We start from the raw sequence: 23,029 nt of genomic DNA, 5'->3' as shown, positions 1-23,029 counted from the left end.
GGCATTTTTGCCATTTATAAATTTTGCTGGGAGCACCAGCAAAAATGCTGGGTGCACCTAGCAGCACTCTTATCCACCCCGCCAAATACCTATCCGGTATACATATTAAACCCTTGAAACATCATGTATACAAATTCAAAACATAATGTGAAAATCAGTTCCTGCTTGAAAGAAACAAATAAGGGTACATTCAGACAGTAAAAGTCATAGTACACTTCAACAATCCAACATTCAATATATGAGGAGATATCACAACTTCATTCCTTGACCAAATTCTTCAATAGTTTTGGTGGCTAGTGTCAGGACATCTACAAAAGCACTAAATGATGCCCGAAGAAATCTGGCTTTTGTTGCCTCAAAGTGCCTGAATAAGAAGGATTGAAAGGAGATAGGAAGTAAGGTTCACACATTCGGCATGCCCTTGAAGCTAAATTAACTAATGATAGCAGCAAATGAATCCTTTTAGATAAAAGTCAGTGTAAAATTAATGACCAACAGAAAGTGCTCACATAGCAGATATATTTAAAATTGTAGTCATTATCATAATGTCTTGATGAAAAAAACAATTGCAATTAACCCTAACATGATGCAGATACTCGGGTATCTATAGATAGCAGCATTTCATACACAATTGATGGCTAAAAATTGATTACAATAAAAACTTCACTTGAGTTATCAAAACCATGTGTTTTATATCCTAATATCCTAATTTACTCCTAAGAACAAAATAACATTTAACCAGCAAATGATGCACTATTAAACCGACCATAAACTCATTTACAAAATCTTTCAACTATTAATACCAAAGAGGATACTCACACTTATAGCTTTCCATCAGACACTGTCATTAGTCGTTTTACTTTATCAGGTTGCAACTGCACAAGGCACAAAATTATATTAAAACTAGTTGAAAACGATTGGTAAAGCATTGGAAAGCTCATGTCTTCAGACAATCACCTCTTTGTCAACTGCTAAGGCAGCATACACAATGGAAGCATTCTCCTCCGATCCAAAGTCCATTTCCATGTCACTGTAATTGTCATTCCATTTTTTATAACAGGCATTTCTTAGTATTAATTTCAGTAAACAAGGAAAACCTCAGAATTTTTAAAGCAAGCTTTTTTCATGGTAGTGAATCTTTCAAGTTCAAAAGAATTTGCACATAATTGATGTACATATATTCACCAGATCAGATGATTCTTAAAAATAAATTGTTAATTTTATACAGAGTTCCAGGCCTAAACAAGACTTGGACAAATTGTTGAATACAGGTCAATTGGATAAGAAAGCTTATGATTTAGGTAATTCATTTCAAAAGGTAACAAAAGGGAGTAAGGGAGGGCAATTTCTAATGCTCACTAGACAGATTGGTTAGGAAGCTAACAGGAATATAGTGAGGAGTGTCTGACAAGCATGCTTGGGTAATCAGTTTGTTGACAGGGGTTAGTTTTTTCTGAGAAGCCTAGGGCTCTGTTTTTTTTTTTTTGTAAGAACTTTGACCCGGTACCTTATTGGAATTGAATAACACTTATACTAGTTCTTGTTCCTGGTGTTTAATCAGTTACAGAATCCTAATTCTATAATTTCATTAGTAGTCCAAGAACTAGGGCACAAAGTCAAATGCAACAGCAAAAAAAAAAAACAAAGAAACTGAGAAATGCCAAGGGCCTAAGCAAATTCAAAACCGCTCTAACATTCAATTATTATATTATAATTTAAGCTAAAATATGTTTTTCGTCCTCATAAATATAGAAATATTTGGAATTTATCCCTACCAAATTTTTGGTATATTTTTCATCCTTCCAAAATTTAAATGTTACTTTTTAGTCTGGATGTAGGTTCAAGTAACATTTGAACCTACTGTATGCTAGTGTAGATAATGTCAATTTTTTTTAAAACTTTTTTACATTGTTTATAATTATAATCAATGTAGAAAACGCTATTCTACATCGATTATAATTATAACCGATATAATAATTCCTCAATTCCTTAATTCTCCTTGCCGCTGCCTCAGGCATAGCACCAAACCCGGCACCATATGCGTGTCTCTGTTAGCACTACCAAAAACCTTACATCTTAATGCCAAAGCTATTACTCACAAACCCAGCACCACAAGTGCGTTTAGTTTCCCCAATACCTCTCAATTGATTCTCGAAGCATGAAAGAAGATAACAAAGAGTAATATTGTATGTGTAGTGTAGTGAATTGAAAAAAGGAAAATATAAGAGGTAGATATCCTATAAAGAAAAAAGCAGCTTGGTTCTCGCTAAAAGTGAAACACTACTTGGGTACTTTACAATGTCGATAAAAATCACAAGTATAATCTTTAGTTTTTCAGTACCATTTTTAACAATACCAAAATGTCACTAACGAAATTTTTTTCCAAAAAATTAAAAGTAGAAACAACTGTTTAAACTGTGTTGGAGAAAGCCAACGGGTGGGGACAGATCAAATATTTTATAAAAACGAATTTTAAATATTTACATATTTATGAAAATAAAAAACATATTTTAACCTATAGTCTAAGAAGTGCAAATATGGGAAGACTGCACAAGAATTAAGAAATTGTAAGTGTTAATTGAAACAAACTTTTTGTTGACAACGAATTACATCTTCGTTAATCTGTTACTATTAGTTGAGAATTTAAAGCTTTGAACAAGAGGATTAGTAAGATATAAGCCATACCAAAATTTTTAATATTTTCCACTCCTACTATCGTAAATCCACTATAAATTTCTTCTTTATAAACCTGTCCACATAACTTGTTTGAATCTGTATTTACACTCTAAAAAAAGTTACTTACAAAATGTGCACCATTTAATATAATTAAATTAGAATTTAGAACATAAATTCAATCAACTACCTAATATATATTATTACAATCAACTACCTAATATATATTATTACACTAGTGCAAAGCTACCATTAATCTAATAACAATACACTTCAAATTATAGGATTTAGTTCATTTTATATCTCATATAGATATACAATACCTACTCAAATAAACTTTTACTCCATTTTCATTGGCTAGTATTCATGGAAAAGACATGATCAAAATAAAGCATACCTAAATTATAGACCTATTGGTTTTGTTTTTTTTGGAGGCAAAGGATATAATATATAATAAATAATTAGGGGGGGAATACAAATGAAAGAGCCGAACACATATCACAAGGTGTGAAGGTTAGAACTCAACCAGCAACATACAAAAAAACCAAACCAAGATACAGACCAAAAGAAGGTTCCAATCAACATCATTCTCCTGCCCAGGTAGTCACTAGCCTCCCTGCAACCCACCAAACCCGAAACAAACACCAACCCAACAATATACACTACCAAGCAAACTGCCCCCTAGTTCCTACAACAACATCTTAATACAGAGCATTGGCTATACCTGCCAATCAAAGAAAGAGAACGATGCTGCAGGAAATTTTACCTTAACCCATGACCACGATTTAAGGAACACTGAATCAAGCACTTTTTGGATACACGGCTGTTCCCCTTTAAAATGGCAGCATTCCTATGAAGTCATAAGGACCAAATTCCCACAAACCAAACAATCATCCATAGGCACTGCTGCTTCCTCTCTTCTCTATTTATCACAATTTATTTTAATGCTTTAATTATTTTCTTGATTCCTTTAACAAATTTTAGGAAAAAATGTAATTTTTGTTGTTCGTTTTTTCAAATCTGTATATTTTTTAATTGAGACATTTTTTTTAATGTTTAAAAAATTCATAATTTTAATCTCTTTATTTTTTTATTGAAATATTTCATCTTTTACTTTTAAAAATTTCACAGCATTTATGTAATAATTACACAACTTTACTCATAATTCAAAAAATTAAACAAATTTTTTTATAAAAATATAAATAATCGGGTCATGGGTTCGAATCCGAAAACAGTCTCTTTGCCTCTGCAAGGGTAAGGCTGCGTACAATATCCCTCCCCCATACCTTCGCATAGCGAAGAGCCTCTGGACAATGGGGTATGAAGTTTTTTTTATAAATAATCGGGTAAAACAAATCAAAATCAAAATATTTCCCACTCAATTGTATAAGAATTTCACGCTCAAACTTCTTTATTTTTATTATTATAAAGATTTATAAAGATAAATATTTCTTTAAACAATATTGGGAGCCACTTTCAAGTCAGTAGGAATTGCAAACCTATCTTTGACAATAAACAATAGCAGGGTTGAGTACATGATAATCAACAAAAGAAACGCCAAATGTCATCCTTCTTTCTCAATTGTTGTGGGTTTGGAGTATTTAATTTACTTTATTTTACCCATAATTTATAATGCTACTATCCCACACAAAGTCGTATGGAATCTACTGGATTAAAGTTAATTCCAAACATAGAAACCGTAGTACGCTATAAAAATAAATACTATGAACATTTCAAAAAGAGATCCACGTCATCATAAGGTATCCCCCTTAAATAAATGTGTAAAATTCAAGGAATAAAATGAGAGATTTACTGACAAGGAATCCATTTTACAAACAACTATGTTTTTTTCTGCAGTAGTGCTTAAGCACAATAAATGTTCACCGAGAACAACCATTTTAAATATATGTACATTCATTATTTCACGGAATTGTTCAGCGTGATTAAAAGGAAACTACAGAAATACCAGGTGCAACACTTATTTCTACTTGTAGCATACTTCAGGAACTAGCCTTCGGTCCTGAATCAGCATCATAATAAGCATCAGAGGAGGCTGTGCCAAATTCACCCTTGTCACCATCTTCTCCTTCTTCTTCAAAGAAGTCCTCGCGAGCATTGTCAGCTAGCATAAGGGCAATCAACCAAAGGAGAGATGAATCAAGTGATAGAAAGGCACCACCTCCAAGTAGACCAGTTTTAGCTGTAGGACATTCATAGTTGATATTGCGGTGCACATTGCGTGTCAGGTGAATGTGTTCGGTGATTGTTGGCCATAACAGCATAGCTGCAGCTAATCCAGTGGTGAACCTAAGTAAAGAAACCATAGCCCAGAAGAAAAGCCATTTATAATAGAGATGAGAATCTCATAGTCATCGCATTTTGCAGTAACATTAATCAAAACCATATCACCAATGCTGTTTTTTTCATGAAGTACAAGGTAGTTTCCTACACCAAGTGCAACTAATAATGCCATCATGATCCACTGTAAAATCTTTTGTTAAGATTTTTTCATAACTGTTTACTACTAGAAGTTCATCTATTACCATTCTACATTTAGCATGTCCACAAAGTAGGTGTATTCTACTTGGAGCAACACGTACACAGGTATTTTGCATATACACTGATCAAATGGAGGCTCCTTTTTAAAAAGAAGAATGCCTATTTTAGATGGTATATTGAATCACAGTAATCAAAATAGGCAGTAAAATCCTAAACCCAATATCTATGGCACACAAAAGAAGCATGTTAAAACATTACTCAGAATTGCTTATATAAATTAAAATAGTGGAGAACGAGATCCAGAAATTTAATCTCAAACAACCCCCAAGAATCAACTCCTAGTACAATCAGTATCTATCTTTGAATCTTCCATTTCCATGAACAAGGAGAAAAGCAATTGAAAAAAAGTATCACGTATTATAATTTAATACCTGAAAAATTAATCATGACAATTGGTAAACAAAGTACTTATAAGGAAACAGTACTTACAAAGAAATGTTGAAGAACACTGTGAAAGTGGTGTGCTTAAACAGAACCCCTTGTGGAATAGACTTTCCTTTGTAAGGGTAAAACAAAGACAGATATCCAGTCACAGTGGATGCAACAAGAAATGCTGTAGAAAGATACCCCAATGCAACAGTTGGATCAGCTGGGTACTTGCAGGTGACAGAGACACCATCCAAACCAGGCACGGGTGTTCCTGCCGCAGGCTGTAACAAAACAATGAAAAATATTTTTATGTCTGTGTATGTGCATGCACGCACACAATAACAGAGTCAATATCACCGATTAATGCAGAATAACAGGTAAGAGAATCAACAACACTCTTCAAAAAGAAATCATATTGAACCTACAAAAGAACAATCACCATTCACACAACGTACACAAGAAATTAATAGATGCAGTGGATCATGTAATATTATGAATACGTTTGATCATCTCTTATATGAAATGCACTTGACAAGCCAAAAAAGATATAATAATTCTTAATTGTTCTCCAATCAAAATTGAAGATTTAACTTGGTAATCTATGTAGACCTTTAATGCAAACCTTTACTATGGAGATTATCGAGTAAAACCGCAATTCTAATTGGTGAAACTAATTGGGGAACAACACAAAAACACCTAAAAAATTCTGAGCATGATTGAGTTCGGCACGCGTTCCAAGACTAATCTAATTGACCAACGCAAAAGTAACACTGCAGATCCGTTCCCAAACGAAGCTTTGAGGCTTGCAAACGGTTAGTCAAGCATAAGGCTATATATAAGTTTTGTCCTAACATCAAAATTGATGAAGGTTTCATATTGTGGTATGTAACTTAAGGCTTTATAAGTCTCCAGAACCCGCAATTACAACCACATCAATTTTCTGCAATATTAATCCGGAAACAGCCTCTTTGCATATGCAAGCCTCTTTGCATATGCAAGGGTAAGGCTGTGTACAATATCCCTCCCCCATACCTTCGCATAGCGAAGAGCCTCTGGGCAATGGGGTACGAAGTTTTTATTAAGGTTTCGGATGTCTGCATCTCCACTATCATAATTGAAATTTAAAAACCTTGAGAAATCCCCATAGAATATATAATTTAGAATTCAACATATTTGGGGCATTACATTACCTTCTTGTTTTCAGCAACAACACCCAAAATGAAGGACACCACGCCGAACAGTGACACGATCAAAGACATTTGTTTCACCGTGGCAGCCATAGTGCCCTGCAACAACCCAATTCAGATAATAATAAACATTTTATGCGAGAAACAAAGGAAGAAGGGAGTTGAAAACGACGTGCCTGATATGCGTAGAGAGGGAGACAGAAGGGGGATCTTTGAATGAATTCAAAGATTCAAAGCGTTACCACGTTTGGTCTCGCTGGTTTCGTTGGGGGAAGACACGCATAAAAGGATGAGGAGGATACGAGGAGCGAAACATTCGGATGCGATATTTTAGTGGTAATGTTCACCCAAATAAGTCAACTCCTTTGCCTTGTTGGAATATTAATTAAAATCCGCGTATTTGGATGAGATCTTTTGCTACATTCATCTCGTCATTCTCGTTTTTCTTTTTCTCTTTCTTCCGTGATTCTTTTTTTTACCAAAGAAGGGTAGTTTATTACAGCTGTGATTAAGAATCGTGCACGGTTTTTGTTTTTAAATATGAACACATTAATTGCTCTTTTGGATCCCTCTGTCCTCATCTATAGTTTCACAATTTTTATTTTTTTAATTCTTATAATTTAAAAATGATGTTTTTAATTATTATAATTTATATTTTAATTCTCTTTTTAATTTGTATAATCATAAAAGACTAAATGAATAATTTAACCATATTAAAATTATCACTTTTACCCTTATATTTCATCTAATAATTCACGAGAATATAACAGCGGTGTGTATGAATGTATGAAACTAATTTGTGGGGATTGATTAACAAAGAAAAGTGTTTTTATTTAAACAAAAGAAAAAGTTTTTGATATATTTTATTTTATACATTAAGTTTTTATTTTTATTTAGTTACATTTATCTTTTTTCTTTGTTCTATTCTTTTTTAGAATTCTTTGTTAATCTATCCGAATCAATGTCATTATACTTTTGATAAAAAAAAATAGTATATTATCGTTAATTGTTGAAAAGTGTAGAACGAAATATGAGGCTAGGAACTTTAGTTTAATAATTAAGAAATTATAAAGAATAAATAGGAGTAATTAAATTAAAAGAGACTGAAATCACACCTAAGCTAAAATATAAAACGATGTACTTTCCATTTGAATTCCAGATGAAGTAAATATAAGTCACTATACATGTACTTTGAACTTGGAGGTCTTCTTTTGTGTAAGATCCTTAGATCCATACCTTTAAATAATTTTTTTTATTAAAAATAAAAATTAATCGGCCAATTAGAAAGAAAAAAAAACATTTAAAATAACTACTAAGTGAATTTTAGTTCTTTTGGCGGCTTAATTATACATTTAACCCCTTAATTATAATTAAAGTTTAATCAAATCCATTAATTCTTAAAAAATTTAATCAAATCTTTTAATTATTAAAAACACAATAATTAAGTCATTTTCATCCAATTGTAACTAAAGCCGTCAAATTTCAATTTTTGGATGTTTAAATGTGTCAATAGTGACAATTTTTAAAATTAAAAATATAATAAAATAAGTATGATTTTATAAAAGTGATTGTTTATAGCAAAGTTTTAAGACTTAAACCGATCCGGCCAATTCAACCGATCAAACCGCGACCTGGTGGCTAGACCAGGTTAGGTCTTATGTTCAATCGAGTGTGCTTTCGACCCGGAGTGACCCAGTCAGGTTTGCGGTCAAACCGGTGACTCATCGACTTGGACCGAGTCACTTATCCTTTTTTTTTTGGTTATAGTTGAAACAACGTCATTTCAATTTGAAGCCATTTTAACTTTAGAAACCCTATTGAACTATCCTTCTTCCTCTCGCAGTTTCACTCTACGTCGCCACTCCGCTCGCTAACCTCCCCTTCCTTCCTCTCGTCATGACGCCGTGCTACTGCCACCTTCTACACCACCACTCGTTGTCTCCTTCCTTCCTCCTGCTCACAGTCCCTCTCTTGATCTCTCACAGCCTCACCTTCTATGTTGCCACTCGCCAACGACCAACATCTCCTTCCTTCCTCTCGTTGTGGCATTGTGCTGCCACCACCTTGTTAGACTCACTCAATTCTTCTGCAACATTGTCCAAGCTGCAAGTAAGTTCAACTAAATTTATTTTTTTCTTTTTCATTTTGTTTGTTTTAGTTTTTGTGTGTGTCTGATTTTGAGTTAAATTGATCTTTTCATTCATTGTTGATCGTTTTTTGTGGTCGCAATTGCATTTTTTGTTGAGTTAAATTAATTTAGAAGTGGCCACAATTGCGGTTGAGTTGCAGGTGAAACTGTGGTCTCGGATCATTTTTTAAAAATTGGTTTGGAACTTTGGATTGGTTTTTTATATTTTATAATCTACATTGATGTGATATGACTGTTTCATTTTAGTGTGGATATTGATATATATTGTTGTTGATGCCTTTGATGTTAAAGGTTAGAGATAATAGTCATTTTTTTAACTTGTATTCTTTATATTTTGTTTATGTTTTTTAAGACTTGTGAATTTAAATGCGCCAAGAAAAAGATTTTTGGAACATGAGTGGCTATTTTTGTGATGGTTGTAGGGTTTCATAAAAGGAGAAAGTTATTTCGCCTGTGCTTTTGTTGGTTTTTATTATTGTGAACTAGTTGAGTGTTGTTTTGCTCAGTTGAAGACAAATTTGCTTGTGATTATAAGCTGAATTTCTTTTCATACACTACTAAAAAAAAACATTTTTTACAACATTGATTTTACGTCGGTTGTTCAAAAATCAACTTAAAAAGAACACAATGACATTTTTTGAAAATAAATGCAATAGGTTTATGACGGTTTTGCAAAAACGTCTTAGAAAACTATCATTCTAAGACGGTTTTTACAAACCCGTCTTAGAATATTTTGCACTATTTTTAATAATTTCTCCCTCTACTCTCTCACGACTTCCTTTTCCACTCTCCCTCTAGGGTTCTCAAGCAACCACTTTAGCGCTGCTCTAGGCTCCGCCTCTGCTCTCGCTCGCAATGCCTTCTCCTTTCCTTTATGTTTTAGTTTGGTTCCACATCATTGTCGTGCATAAACCTCGCATCCTACTAAGGAAGACTTCGACCTCGTCGTCGCTGTCGCCAAAGCTACCCTCTCCCGCAACAAGGGCACCAATTGGGTCTTCGCTTCTGGCTCCGTTCTGGCTTGCTACATCCACACCATCGCTGCCAAGGGTCCTCTTATTCCAATTTTATTCTATTTTTGCTCTTTTCTTTTTCCATTTTCCTTATTTCCATTATTCTCCCTCCCTCACAGATCACCAAGAAAAAAGCTTGAACTAGCAAAACTCAAAGTTATTGACTGTGGAAAACCAGTTGATGAAGCCGCCTGGGACATCGTAACCTCTCACATCCCTAAATTGCTCACCAAGCCTCAAGCCTCAAGCCTCAAGCCTCAAGCCATGGGTCATGAGCACTCCAACTTTTGGGATACATACTCAGGTATGGTTTGAGATATGATGGCACTTTGATATTTTCAATTGAAATGATTGTGTTGTAGTGTTATCCCAAAGCTTCTATTACCATTTTGCCCATAGCACTGTCACAGTAAAATGGGAATGGGCTAGGGCTCGTTGGTTTCTCACATTTGGATGTTGGATATTGCTTATATACTTCCAATCATGCATCACAATATCATTAATCTTGAAAGTCCTTGAGCCTTGCACATAGCATCTGTTTACACCCACTTCTCTGACCATTATTGTATCTTATTCACTAATCATCATTCATGGTTATATATATTAATGAGAAATAATCAATGTCTCATTACATATGTTGTACATTTATGTAAAATGTGTGTGGGTGCATGTACATATTCATTGTAGCATATTTAGGCCAGATCAAATTTTGATTTTTTAAGAGTTTCCTATGTGTCACATCTTTATCGTATCAAGTGTCTAGGCTTTGTAGGTGTGGTCGTGTGGATGCCTTTTGATTTTACTGATTTCAAGAAACAACATTTAATCGTTTCATCTGAGGTTTTCTGCTTTGAGGTTTACATATTTGTATTGTTAATTGATCATCTAAATATTTGTATCTCCTTTTTCGTGCCTACTTATTATCGGTACTTATTTGATCGAAGTTAATATTGAAATCGAGTTAAGGCTATTTCCAATTTATATAGAGGTGTTGGTGCAATGTAAATATATAATGTCTTAACATCTAATGTTCCAAATTGGTCATTGTATTGACATATTATAATATAATAAATAGAGATGGAACGTACTTTAGTGACATTTTAGCTTCCCACATGCAGGGAATGCAACTATGTTTGGATGCTTGTGAAGATTATGAGGTCATGTTTAAAAGAAGTTGCTTCAGATTCCTAGGAATAGAATGACAGTTCTAAATTAACATAGATCGTGTTATGTGCTATTAATTTTTTCTTATATTGAGATAATTTTGTGTTGAAGGTAGGGAGAAGTGCTTTGCATGCCCTAAAAATTTTGTGCTTATGATCTTGTCAAAGATAAAGTTAATTATTCTTATAGCAATTGGTATATGAATGTCACATAGTTTGGCAAGTCAATTCAATATTATGAATTAGGAAACTACCAACTTAAACCACCAATTTGAGTAAGATGAATTGGGTTGACCCTCATTTTTAAGATTTGACACATTTGTTCACAATTGTAATTACTCCATATATTGATCTTGAATATAAACTGGGGCAATGACATTTGCTGTCTTTTGCAGACTAGTGGATCATTGTATAGTGCCTTAATTGGGCCCAAGGAACAGTGGGTTCAACCCAAAGGGACCAGAGGTACAAGGAGGAGGGCCAGAGGTTTGTTATTAAAAATCTCTTGTAGTGTTCTCAATTTATTAAGACTGATATATCCACACGAAAGGAAATGGAAAAGAAAAAAAAAGAGTTATTTTGCATGTAAAAGGAATTGTTAGGTGATGAATCTGTTCAGAGATGATTTAAATAATGTCTTGTTGATAGCAGTCCAACCCACAACTCTCGACCCACGAGGATTACTAAAGGGCCCATCACTCTTAACAAGAGCTCAAAGATACTAACAAATCAGGAAATTCATAAGGAAACACAGATTTTGCAGTTAAAACATATAGCTAGCATCAAGAAGTATTGCTTGCCATGGCTGAGAAGTTTCAAGCTGCTATTTATGGTGAAAGTTAGTGGAATATTATTAATCCAACAAGAAGTGTGTTTCCTCTTATGCCATCAACTTGTTCTGTGGCAGTAGCTGATGCAGGAAACTACAACACTTGGCAAAGTATTACTGATTTCGTGGATTTGAAGGGAACAAGGTCTTGTGTTGAGGAGACTAATATTAACTTGGTTTCTTCTGATACTTCTATGAGTTTTCTTTATGCCGAGAAGCCACACCAGAGTGGAATTGGCAGCATCTTGATCGATTCCATCTTACAAATGATGGGTTTTGGCATGTCATCTTCAACTTCACCGAATTGGAGTCAATCTTTATTGTAAGTTTTCAGAATAGGATATCTATAATTCTATATCTATATCAAAACAAATATATGGTGTTGTTATTTGTATGGTCCAAAGCTTTCTTCCACCAAGGAAGAAAAAGTTGTTTTTTCTTTAGCTTTTTCTCATTATATTGTTTCTTTTGTAAAAGGAACTTCATTATCATATCAAGCATATCCTTATCTTTTGTGAACTTCTTTCTCTGCATAGGGAGCAATTTTGATTCTGTGCTTCAAAAAGAAACAAACGTAGTTGGTGGTGGTTCTTCCAATGATTCACAAATTCAAAAGGATTGGAGTCCAAACAATTTCTCATCTAGTGGTGGTGGCGTGCAAGTTTCCACCATTGATGCTTTCAAGCCAATGAACCAAGAATTTTCCTTGGATCAGCAGAGTCTAAATTCTGTTGTTACAAGCACAAATGGATCATTATCTAGTGGTAATTTCCTAGTTTTTTCAACCTCCTATGGTTGCCTTTCAACATTGATACAAATATTATATGAGCATCAACCACAACCGCAGAACTCACTTTTCACCAACCCCTCCATGTCCTATGGGACATGTTCCAATGAATTGTCACCAACTTGGTCCAAAGTCTCTTCCCTTCTCAAACCCTCAATGCCAAAGCAACAACTTAGTGGATTGCGCTTTTCCAACAACACTACTTATTTATGGAATTCTTCAACCGAAGCGCTTAATGACCTAAGAGCAAGTGTTTTTGCTTCATCACAAGCGCAATATCAAACTCCAAAATTTGAAGAGAAACCCAATTGCCTCCGTACTCCATTAAAGAAGGTAATTAATTAATGAATGGTTTCCAGGTTTATAAATAATCCATGGCTGTTGGCTAGCTAGCTAGGGGTTTTTTTGCATTAAAGGTGATAATTTGGATTAACTATTGCAGCTCAAGAGAGAAGAATCACTAGACGCAATGAAGAAAAATTCTCCTGAGCCTGCTGCATTCAAGACACTTGGTGATGAGTAAAGAGACATGAACAAAGAGAATGGTACCAATTGAAGACACAAAAACCAATTATAGATTTCCAAGTATCAGGACAAGTTGCACAATCAAAATCAGCATAAGCCTGTAAATGAATTCTGGACTCAGCAGAAAATAGTATTTCTTGACAAGGAGTGCTTTTGGTGAGTAAGGAAAGGTTGAGAGACAATTAAGTAGAAAGAATAAGGAAATCAATGGGGTATTTTTAATAATTTCTATGAATAATAACTTTTAGTATCATTTTATTGTTGATCACTGTAACTCTGTCTTATAGTAATGTTTCTACTAATAGAGTGTTTGTTTTTATCTTGCACAGGACAAGAACTTCAGTTCCACAGCAAAGCATGAAACAAACCTAAAAAGTATTGGTATGGTCACTACAAACATCACCAACTTTCTCTAAATTAATAATTATCTCATTTATTTATGCTTCAATGAATTAGGTATGAATAATAAACAGAGGACACTATCTGGTCTGGAACATGCTGAGAAATATGCAAATATTGAAGGAGATTGGCAATTAAGTTAATGGTCTTTTCTGTTATCGTTGAGTCACTACATTTTGAAATTTCAGTGTTGTTTGGTGTATTAAGATAGCCTCTTTGTATAGTCATGTGGCATCATATTAACACAACTTGCTCAATATACATAAAATGGTCTCCTTTCTTGTTTTGGATTGTTTTAGGTGCTTTTAGCTATTGTTACTTACTTACTTTGACATCTCCATGTTTGGTAACTTATTTAATAATATGACCAATAACTTACATGTTATGGAAATATAATTGATAAGCACTCAAACAAACTAGGCCCATTGGTATGCACTATTTAGAAAGTTTACTCTAGGAAAATAGGACTTAATTTTAATAACTGTAATGGAACTCAGTTTTAACTTTTAATGACTGCCATATGGTAGTTTATGGAGCAGTTATGTATTTTCACTTTATATGTTTATGCATGTTCTGTTAAATATATGCACTGGATCATATTCTTATAGCGATTAGTTGTCATATGAAATGAATTTTTCTTGTTGATGTCTTTTGGGTATACAACATTGCTTAAGTTTTTTTTTTTTGTAATTCTATTTATGATTTTTGTCTTTATTTTTTGGAAGGTAATTCGTGAGTTAATCAGGGTAATTATCTCTCGAGCCCCTAAGATGTGCAATTTTGTGGAGTGGAGGGGATTCAAAGTTGTTTATAAAAGGTGGTTCAAGATTGATCCCTTCATAGTTCCCTCAGCTGCATGGCTTGCAAAATACACTAAACTATGATAATTTTAAGACTCTTCATTTTGGTTATTGTTTAGATATGCTAGCCAATACTTTTGTATTTGCAATTATCACGAAGACAATGAATTGGAGACCTTGGCCATTATTCATCACTATGTTGAGACATTGGATCATTATTTTGGCAGTATTAGTATCGTAAATTGTTGAATTCTAAAGTTATTAATAATTTGCACACATACTTCAGAACCTGAATATGTTTCTCTTACTTATCTTGCCAGGTTTGTGAGCTGGATTTAATCTTTAATTTTCATAAGGTAATTCATTTTATCTCAAACTGTATTCTTTCTAATAGTGCACACAATTCAACAATATTGGATACCCCCTCAAAAAAATCAGATAATCTAATATCATGCTACATTATATAGTTTATACGGTAAATAAGACTAGGATCCTTGCAAGTTGGTTGTAGTCTTCTTTGTGATCAATCATATTTTCTTATTTTTAATATTGTTGAGAATAGTCCCACATCGGATGTTTAACAAACTTGATAAGTGCTTATATAACTGGGTAGGCCACCCCCTTATGAACCGGTTTTTAAGGGGACCTTTCAGATGTCTTTGCTGCACTATAAAATTTAATATGATATCAGAGCCATATTCTGCCCGGTGGGTGCCGCCAGCCCTCGCTTTGTGGTGACGAGCCCTGGCTCGAGGGGGCGTGTTGAGAATAGTCCCACATCGGATGTTTAACAAACTTGATAAGTGCTTATATAGCTGGGTAGGTCACCCCCTTATGAACCGGTTTTTAAGGGGACCTTTCGGATGCCTTTACTGCACTATAAAATTTAATAAATATAAATTTGAAAGTCATATATAAGAATGCTAATGATTTAATGGATGAAAAGAAAACTACTATTTACTATTCAGTGTTTATCTTAATCTGTGGTTAAAATCGAGCTTGATTTTGGCAGGCATATTTTATATTGGATGAAATTTTATTGGCTGGAGCCATGCAGGAGACTAGCAAGAGAGCTACCCCAAGATTGATAAGTGAACATGTAATTTTTGTTATTACGTTTTCCATTTCTAGTTTATCACAACTATCATATTTTGGACAAAATTTGGATGTAATGTTCTAAGTACATTTTTGTGTAGTCTTTAATCACAATAAAGTCTGATTTTGATCATTTACATTAGGATTTACACTAAAACTCAACATAAGTTACTAAAGGGAAAGTCTAATTGTAATTAAAGAATAAAAGTAAAAACATCAAAGGAATTGCATCTTAATTTTATCCTCATATTTTATAATTAACCTTGTGTTTCACTAAACTGATTTTATGGTAATGAGTTGCAGGAGGATTTAGTGAAAACTGCCAAAGAGGAAGCCAACTCATTGAGTAATATAATCACTTAAGCCACCAAGTAAGAGCATCATTGGGGATCGAAATTATGTTACATAAGCAACACAATTTTCATGCGGGTGAAAATTTGTTTTATAGAAAAATCATTTAAAAAAACTATAATAAATGGTTTTATTAGTTGTTTTTTAATAGAGCTACAATATGCCTGGGCTATACCGCTAGTGAATAAAGCTTGGTTATTATTTTATTGAGATTGAAAACTTGTTTCTGTTCAATTGTTTGTCACTCTATGATTATCCATTGACCATAGTATGCATCTAATGATCTCATTTAAAGTTTAAATAGTATACTATATTGCCTAGTACGTAAAAGCAGCAAAACCCAGTCACATTCTTTGGCATGCTTACCATATCATAGCATTCTCATATGAGTTTACTAGCTCACAATTTTTTATTCTTTGGTTGTGATTCCTAAGAATTCGACCAAAAGTGTTTGATTTACATGAAAAGTTCTCATAGTTTACAAAGAATATCTTATGAATGTTCATCAAAATCATTTATTAGGAATATCTTGTTAATTTGGTATTCCCAATAATTTGTGTAATTTGAACTTAAAACCTCGTATCAATTACTCAAATCTCTCAACATTAACTCACTTTTTTCATGTTCATCTTTAACCTTAAATTCAAAGTTCAAACCACACTAGCTAATCAACAAGAATTGTTAGTATTCCATATATAAATGACACTTAGTATTGGCCTGCAAATTTAGCATATTTATCCAAACACTTTCAACTGATCACACATTTCTCATAATTTTTTTAGTAGAACAAGGCATGACTACCTTACATGAGGTAGTCAGCATGCCTTACTAACTCACAATAAAAGCACAACAAGACTACACAAACAAAACAATGAAGGGAAAAAGACACGGAAGAAAGTTAAACTAAACAAACTAAGGGTAAACACATGTGTGGCTAGCTACTAGGTTCAGTTGTGTTCCTTATTCATGAACATCTTGAGAAAGTCACTTTACATCGGTTGTGTTCCTTATTCATGAACATCTTGAGAATTAAACTAAACAAACTAAGGGCAAACACATGTGTGGCTAGCTTCTAGTTTCAGTTAGTTACGTATTTCACCGTGGAAAGGTTGGAATATGCATGTTATATTTGTGTTGCATTTCTTCGAGCTCACATAATTGCTTGACAACAATTACATGACTTCATAGGTATGAGCCTATCTCATTAGTTTGTCTATTTCTCTTTATCTTAATAATATTAATCCCACTTTTCAACCTTTATTTCTTTTTACTTTACCTCTTTTCCATTGTGTTTTTTGTCCTTACTAGTTCTGTTAACTTATTTTTTTTAATATCATTGTCAGTCGTAGCACCAATCTTTCTTCTCAATTCTTTGTACTCTATATCCATGCTTCTGTATCTTTCTCTGGACCCTAACACCAACTCTTCCAAAATATTTTGTTATGTGAAGGCTCATGATTTTCTTATATGTAACACACCCTTTTCTTAAAGGCCACTCGTGCTTGAAGCATGGATGGTATATATGCCTACCCTATCTTGTGTTAAAATTCAACTTTATTTAGAAGAATGGGGTACAAGGATTCAACTTCTCACCATATTCATAGAATCTGTGATACTATGTCAATGACAATTCTCTTATGCTCTAAAGCTATTAGATAAAGGTTTATCATTGGTTTTAGTGATAAAACAAATTAATAGAGAAGAAAGGAATTCAAACAAATACAAAGGAAAAGATAACCTTCTCAACAAATACAAAACAATGTAAAAGCTCTTATGAACTATGCCCATATGGTAAGGATATTTGCAAACACGTGGTTCAGATAACCTTCTCACAAAACAATGTAAAAGCTCTTAGGAACTAAGCCCATATGGTAAGGATAGATGCAAACACTTGGTTCAGATGACCTCAACAAATACAAAACAATGTAAAAGATCTTATGAACTAGAGCTATATGGTAAGGATAAATGCAAACACATGGTTCCCACCATTGTGTAGTTTGGACAGAGTTAGATGTATGCAACCTTGCCCTCATGAGTGGAGAGGCTGTTCCCACAGTTAGAACCTTTTGAGACCAGTTGCAAGGTAGTATCCTTCTTTTGTTTCATACTTTTATACATATTTACAATTTTTTTTGTGGTTTTAATCTATTGGTTTTAGGGGTGTGCATTCGGTAGAATGTTTTCTCCTTTCTTTTGTTAATTCTGTTAAATCCTTGCAGAGTTGTAATATGTTTCACTTTCTCACTGTTTTGCACTGGTTGCCATTCTCTAGAGTTGAAATAAACCATCTGGTTTGAGTTCCTCTTAGGTATTCCATCAGCCTATGCCATATAGCATGTCGATTGGATTATCCAAGCCATATTATGCCAATTTTAGCCATACTAGAGATGTATCAGAAGCTGTGAAAATTAAAATATAAATTACATAGTTTGATACTTCTTGGATAATGAATATGCATTTAAATGTGCTGGATTTGATGCAATATGTACATGGATACTTTATATTTTCCACATATCAGTGGTTCAAGGCTTCCTAGCTCATGGTGTATTTTTTTATGTCAAGTTTTTAAAATTTATGCTATATTTTCCACATATCAGTGGTTTGGAGCTTCCTCACATGACACTATTTTCTAATTATTGTCTTCCTTTTAAATCATTGTGTTTGTCAGATAACATTTTATTTATTATATTTAGGATTATTTCTATTAATTTTCTTTACATTTAATTATGTAGGAGATAGTGATATTGCTTCTGCTGTCATCAATGAAAGTGTTGTGGAAGGCGAACAAGCACGAAAGTTCCTAGAAGATGTTAATGTTACATATAGTTAAATGTGACCTCTAATGTTTTACATTTTTGTTTTAATGGATTCTACTTGAATTAAGCTTGTTAGTGTCAAATTGAGTGGTCTTTTATCTCAATCAGTTTGTTGTGCGGCATTTTTGTGGTTATGGTGTTAAAATGAACTATTTTTCTCAAATTTTCTTTATTTTATACCATCAATGTCAAATTCTCATGTTTTGTGTGTTGTAAAAACAAGGCAAGCAACATATGCAGTATTAAATCATTTAATTGAATATGTTGAAAACCTTGAGAAGGCTGGGATATTGGAAGAGAAAGAGATGCTACAACTCTAGCAGTAACTAGATGGTATGACAAAAAAATAAAAAAATAAAGAAAATTATAAAAAAAAAATTCTAAGAAGTCTTAGAAGAGCCACATTCTAAGATGAGTTTTAGCTAAAAACCATCTTAGAAGAGTCATATTCTAAGACGGTTCTTAGCTAAAAACCGTTTTAGAAGAGCTACATTCTAAGATGATTTTTTACATAACCGTCGTCGTTCATTAACACTTTCAACGTCGTTGACTTTAAAGACGGTTCCACAACCGTCTTTGAATGTACTTTAGAAAAGTACCTTTTTTAAGACGGTTTTTACATAACCATCGTCGTTCATTAACACTTTCAACGTCGTTGGCTTCAAAGACGGTTCCACAACCATTTTTGAATGTACTTTATAATCGTCTTTGAATGTCGCTTTTGTTGTGGTGATATGAGGGGTTAGTTGATGTTTTGATTTGTCTAATTTGTTGTGAGCAGGGTAATTATCATTGTTGAACTAGATGTTGTACTAGAAAAATGTGAGCTGATTGGAGAACCTATCCCAACACAAAAATATTGGGCAGTAATGAATACAATTAGATATTATATTAGATATTGAGCCATAGGAACATATGTTGAACTTGAACTTATTTAGCTATTTATTTATGTTTGTGATCTTTGTTACTTGTTTGTTTGAACTTGGACAATGATATTTTTTTATAACATTTTGGTATCTAATTATCTATGTTACGAAATTATATTAATTTGTGATGTTATTTTTGAATATTTTAAGACAGACATCAAAATTTTATATTTTTTTATTACAGATCGGGTCATGTGGGTCAACTAGTGACCCACTGATTCGACCACTGATCCAATGACCCAGCGTCATGACCGAGTCAGTCATCGGACCGGTTTTTAAAACTATGATTTATAGTCGCTAGGTTATATGTTATAATTTTTTTTAATAAAAAACCCTTCATCTGGTTTTTCTTCTCCCCTCCACCATCATCAAGAGCCACAACCCAAAATTCAAAACAAGAAAAGGCAATTAAAACCCTAAAAATTGCAATCCTAACTCTATCCTGTCCAAATCAATAACAAACATAACCCTAAATCCCTAATCAATTGCAATCACAATGCAACTCTAACTCAACGGTGGCTACAAGTTGCGACACTAAGGTCATGCATGTGAGTGAGAGCACCATGATCGGTGTTGGAAAGCGTGATTTTGTGGTGGTGGGTTATGTGTTCTTCGTAGATCTGGGTTTGGGTGTTGGGCCACATGTTCGCAAATCTGGATATGGGTGGTGGTTGCAAATCTCAGTTTGTGGTGACTTGTGGTGGTGCAATGGTGGCGCAACGGTGGTGATTTGGAGATCTAGGTTTGTGGTGGTGAGTCACGTATTTGCGATGATGGTGTCAAGAGATGGACAAAAAGATCATTTTGAATCAATTTTAAAAGATAAAAGATCAAAATGAAATTTCTAAAAGATAAAAGATCCAACTAAAACAAATGATAAAGGACCAAATTGATCATTGACCAAGATTTTATGGGCTTGTGTGATAGTATTAAAATGGTTGACCCTGTGCAGCCTTACCCTTGAATGAAGAGGATGTTTTTAGGATTTGAACTTGGGACTTTCATGTCACAAAGCAATTAACTTGCCCTCTATTTAAAACATTGTAAAGATGATTTTTTATGATATTCTTGAATCAATAATGCTTTGGTACTTTGGTTGGCAAATGCAAGTTGTAAAGTCTTGACTTATGTCATAATTATCTGTGTATATCTTTTAAATTTTGCTCAAGTGTTCATGTTATTCATTTGTATGTTGGCAAACTGCGCTGCATAGACTCCACAGTCCCTGTCGAGCCATTGTTTGAAAGTGAAGTCAACAAGTTGAAGGCTGATCAGTCCAAACCATTCGAGCAAGTGATCCTTGGAACCGTTTGAGCGAGACCATGGCTGCGTTGTTGGTGGATACAGAATGCCCAAAGAAGAAAAAGATGTTGCTGAGTAGATTACTTTCCCGTAGCCAGTAGGCGCGTACCAATGTTATTTCATGAGGTTGGTGTCAATTTTGTTTTGAAACTTCGGTTATCAAACACAGTTCGATTTTTTTTTTTTTATAGTATTTGTTCTTCATAAGCTTTTGACCAAAACTTTCTGCCTTTATAGATGTTTGTTAGGAAATATTTTTTTTCTACCCAAAAGTCACAACATGAGAATTATATATTTTAAGAATGAATAAGATTTATTTGATTCATCATTACAAATCTTTAGATAAGTCTGAAAAATTAAAAAATTATGTAATATTTTTATCACATTAAATAATTTAATTAAGGATAATATGATATTTTTACTGTAATACAAAAATTAAACTCAAGAAAATAAGATTTTATGTCATTCAAAGGAATATTTTCATGAAAAGATGAATATATATATATATATTTTTTTTGGTGAATCATCATAGACAAACCGCCCACATTAATTAATTGGTATAGGAGACAACATACAACTTAAGTCACCCATAAAAAGGGACCAGATACAAAATCAGGCACTAAAAACCTTCCATGACTCAGACATTTGTAGGCCGAGTTACGCAAAACTATTGGCTACTCTATACCCTCCCACTGGATAAAGGAGAACCTGTAACTTTGTGTCTTGCCAATCATGCGATACACCTTGTCGACGATAGGGGATAAAGGACCATGCCACTCATGAGAAAATGAATTAAAAATAATTCTTAAGAATTATAATTTCTCAGAAATATTTTTTAAAAATACCTATCAAACATGAAAAACTATGTTTCCTAAATTAGAATTTTCAAAAAAATAAAAATTTATCCCCTATCAAATGCTTCTTTTCTGCGAAGTAGTCAAGTTATCTGCCCTCAATATTTAGCATGCTTATACTTATATAGTAAAAGTAATCACATAATCTGCCCAAAATTATGTTCATATATAGCGGGTTGAGATGAGATCAACAGCAATGTTTGCTCGTTCTACTTGTGAATCTAGCTCGTTTTTAAGAGTTGAAAATGTATTTTCTATTTTTATAGAAAATGATAATTTTTTAACTTAAATATCTTTTTAATTTTTGTAATTTAACACATTTTTAGTTTTAGTCCTTTCACAAAATTATTATTATTTTTTTAATCCTTACAAATTATAGTTTTATTTTTTATTCTTATGAAACTTCAAATATTTTTTTCATTATTTAAAGTGTTATCTAAAGTATTTTAAGGACTAAAATAAAATAAATATAATTTGTAAGAATTAAAAATAAAAAATAATTTTACAAAGGACAAAAAGCTAAAAACACCCAATTGAAAGGACTGAAAATATATTTAAACCTAATTTTTTCATTAAAATATTGTAACAAGTGACATTAACATAATAAAAAACTAGTTGAAAATAAAGCATTTCGTGCCTGAATTGCCTTTTTTTATTTTTTTAGTTAGATATAGTTGTAATAACTGTCATCTTGAAAAGTTATTGTGATTGTGAGTTATTTTTAAAAATAGTTGAAAAATAAATTAGAAATTATAAATGTATACAAAAAATGAGATAATTATCTTTATTAATTGTTATTGATAATAACTTTTTATTATACTTTTTTTGTTATTGTCTGACAAAATAGAACGTGATATTTAATTAAGATATATGCATAACTTTTTGTTAACTATTTATATTCAATATTTAAATGAACCTTGATTGTAGAGTATGAAATTACAGAGTTATCCTTGAATGTTTGGGAAGATAAAAATAAGATACGGTTTATAAAGACTTGGAAATTGGCGAGTTCTGTCAAAATGGTAGAGCTTCTTGAGGTATGAGCTGATTTAAAGTATTTTTTTAATCTAATTAATTTTATTTATTACTTATTTTTGTTCTTTTTTACACTCTAAAGATAGCTTCTATTATGTAAATTATATCTATAAAATATATTTAGATTTAAGAGATATTGACATTAAGATCAATTTTTTTTGTAAATTCACATTTACTTGTTTTTATTTGATTTTCTA

At 32.9% G+C, this 23,029-nt stretch overlaps 2 protein-coding genes and 1 pseudogene across 2 annotated transcripts; 1 reads left to right on the top strand and 2 right to left on the bottom strand.

Annotated features, from left to right (window-relative positions):
• Nucleotides 1–249: 249 nt before the first annotated feature.
• LOC121173439 (uncharacterized) lies at nucleotides 250–1,310 on the bottom strand (annotated as a pseudogene).
• A 3,126-nt stretch (nucleotides 1,311–4,436) lies between these two features.
• LOC100499778 (uncharacterized) lies at nucleotides 4,437–7,140 on the bottom strand. The gene is made up of 4 exons (NM_001248973.2): nucleotides 6,965–7,140; nucleotides 6,792–6,887; nucleotides 5,662–5,882; nucleotides 4,437–4,980 (listed from the first exon to the last, which is right to left on the bottom strand). Exons 2-4 carry the CDS (start codon nucleotides 6,879–6,881, stop codon nucleotides 4,674–4,676), a joined length of 618 nt encoding a protein of 205 aa, NP_001235902.2. The 5' UTR covers nucleotides 6,882–6,887; nucleotides 6,965–7,140; the 3' UTR covers nucleotides 4,437–4,673.
• A 1,544-nt stretch (nucleotides 7,141–8,684) lies between these two features.
• On the top strand, nucleotides 8,685–18,980 carry LOC106795829 (uncharacterized). The gene is made up of 11 exons (XM_014766751.2): nucleotides 8,685–8,897; nucleotides 9,867–10,254; nucleotides 12,021–12,264; nucleotides 12,420–13,062; nucleotides 13,172–13,410; nucleotides 13,584–13,635; nucleotides 14,379–14,470; nucleotides 14,774–14,809; nucleotides 15,466–15,552; nucleotides 15,852–15,919; nucleotides 18,632–18,980. The coding sequence occupies exons 1-5, from the start codon at nucleotides 8,685–8,687 to the stop codon at nucleotides 13,250–13,252; spliced, it is 1,569 nt and encodes a 522-aa protein (XP_014622237.1). The 3' UTR covers nucleotides 13,253–13,410; nucleotides 13,584–13,635; nucleotides 14,379–14,470; nucleotides 14,774–14,809; nucleotides 15,466–15,552; nucleotides 15,852–15,919; nucleotides 18,632–18,980.
• Nucleotides 18,981–23,029: the final 4,049 nt, after the last annotated feature.

This window comes from Glycine max, chromosome 14 (assembly GCF_000004515.6).
Source record: "Glycine max cultivar Williams 82 chromosome 14, Glycine_max_v4.0, whole genome shotgun sequence".
In the NCBI taxonomy this organism is placed as follows: Eukaryota; Viridiplantae; Streptophyta; class Magnoliopsida; order Fabales; family Fabaceae; genus Glycine; species Glycine max.
This window is presented reverse-complemented; position numbering and strand designations above follow the sequence as displayed.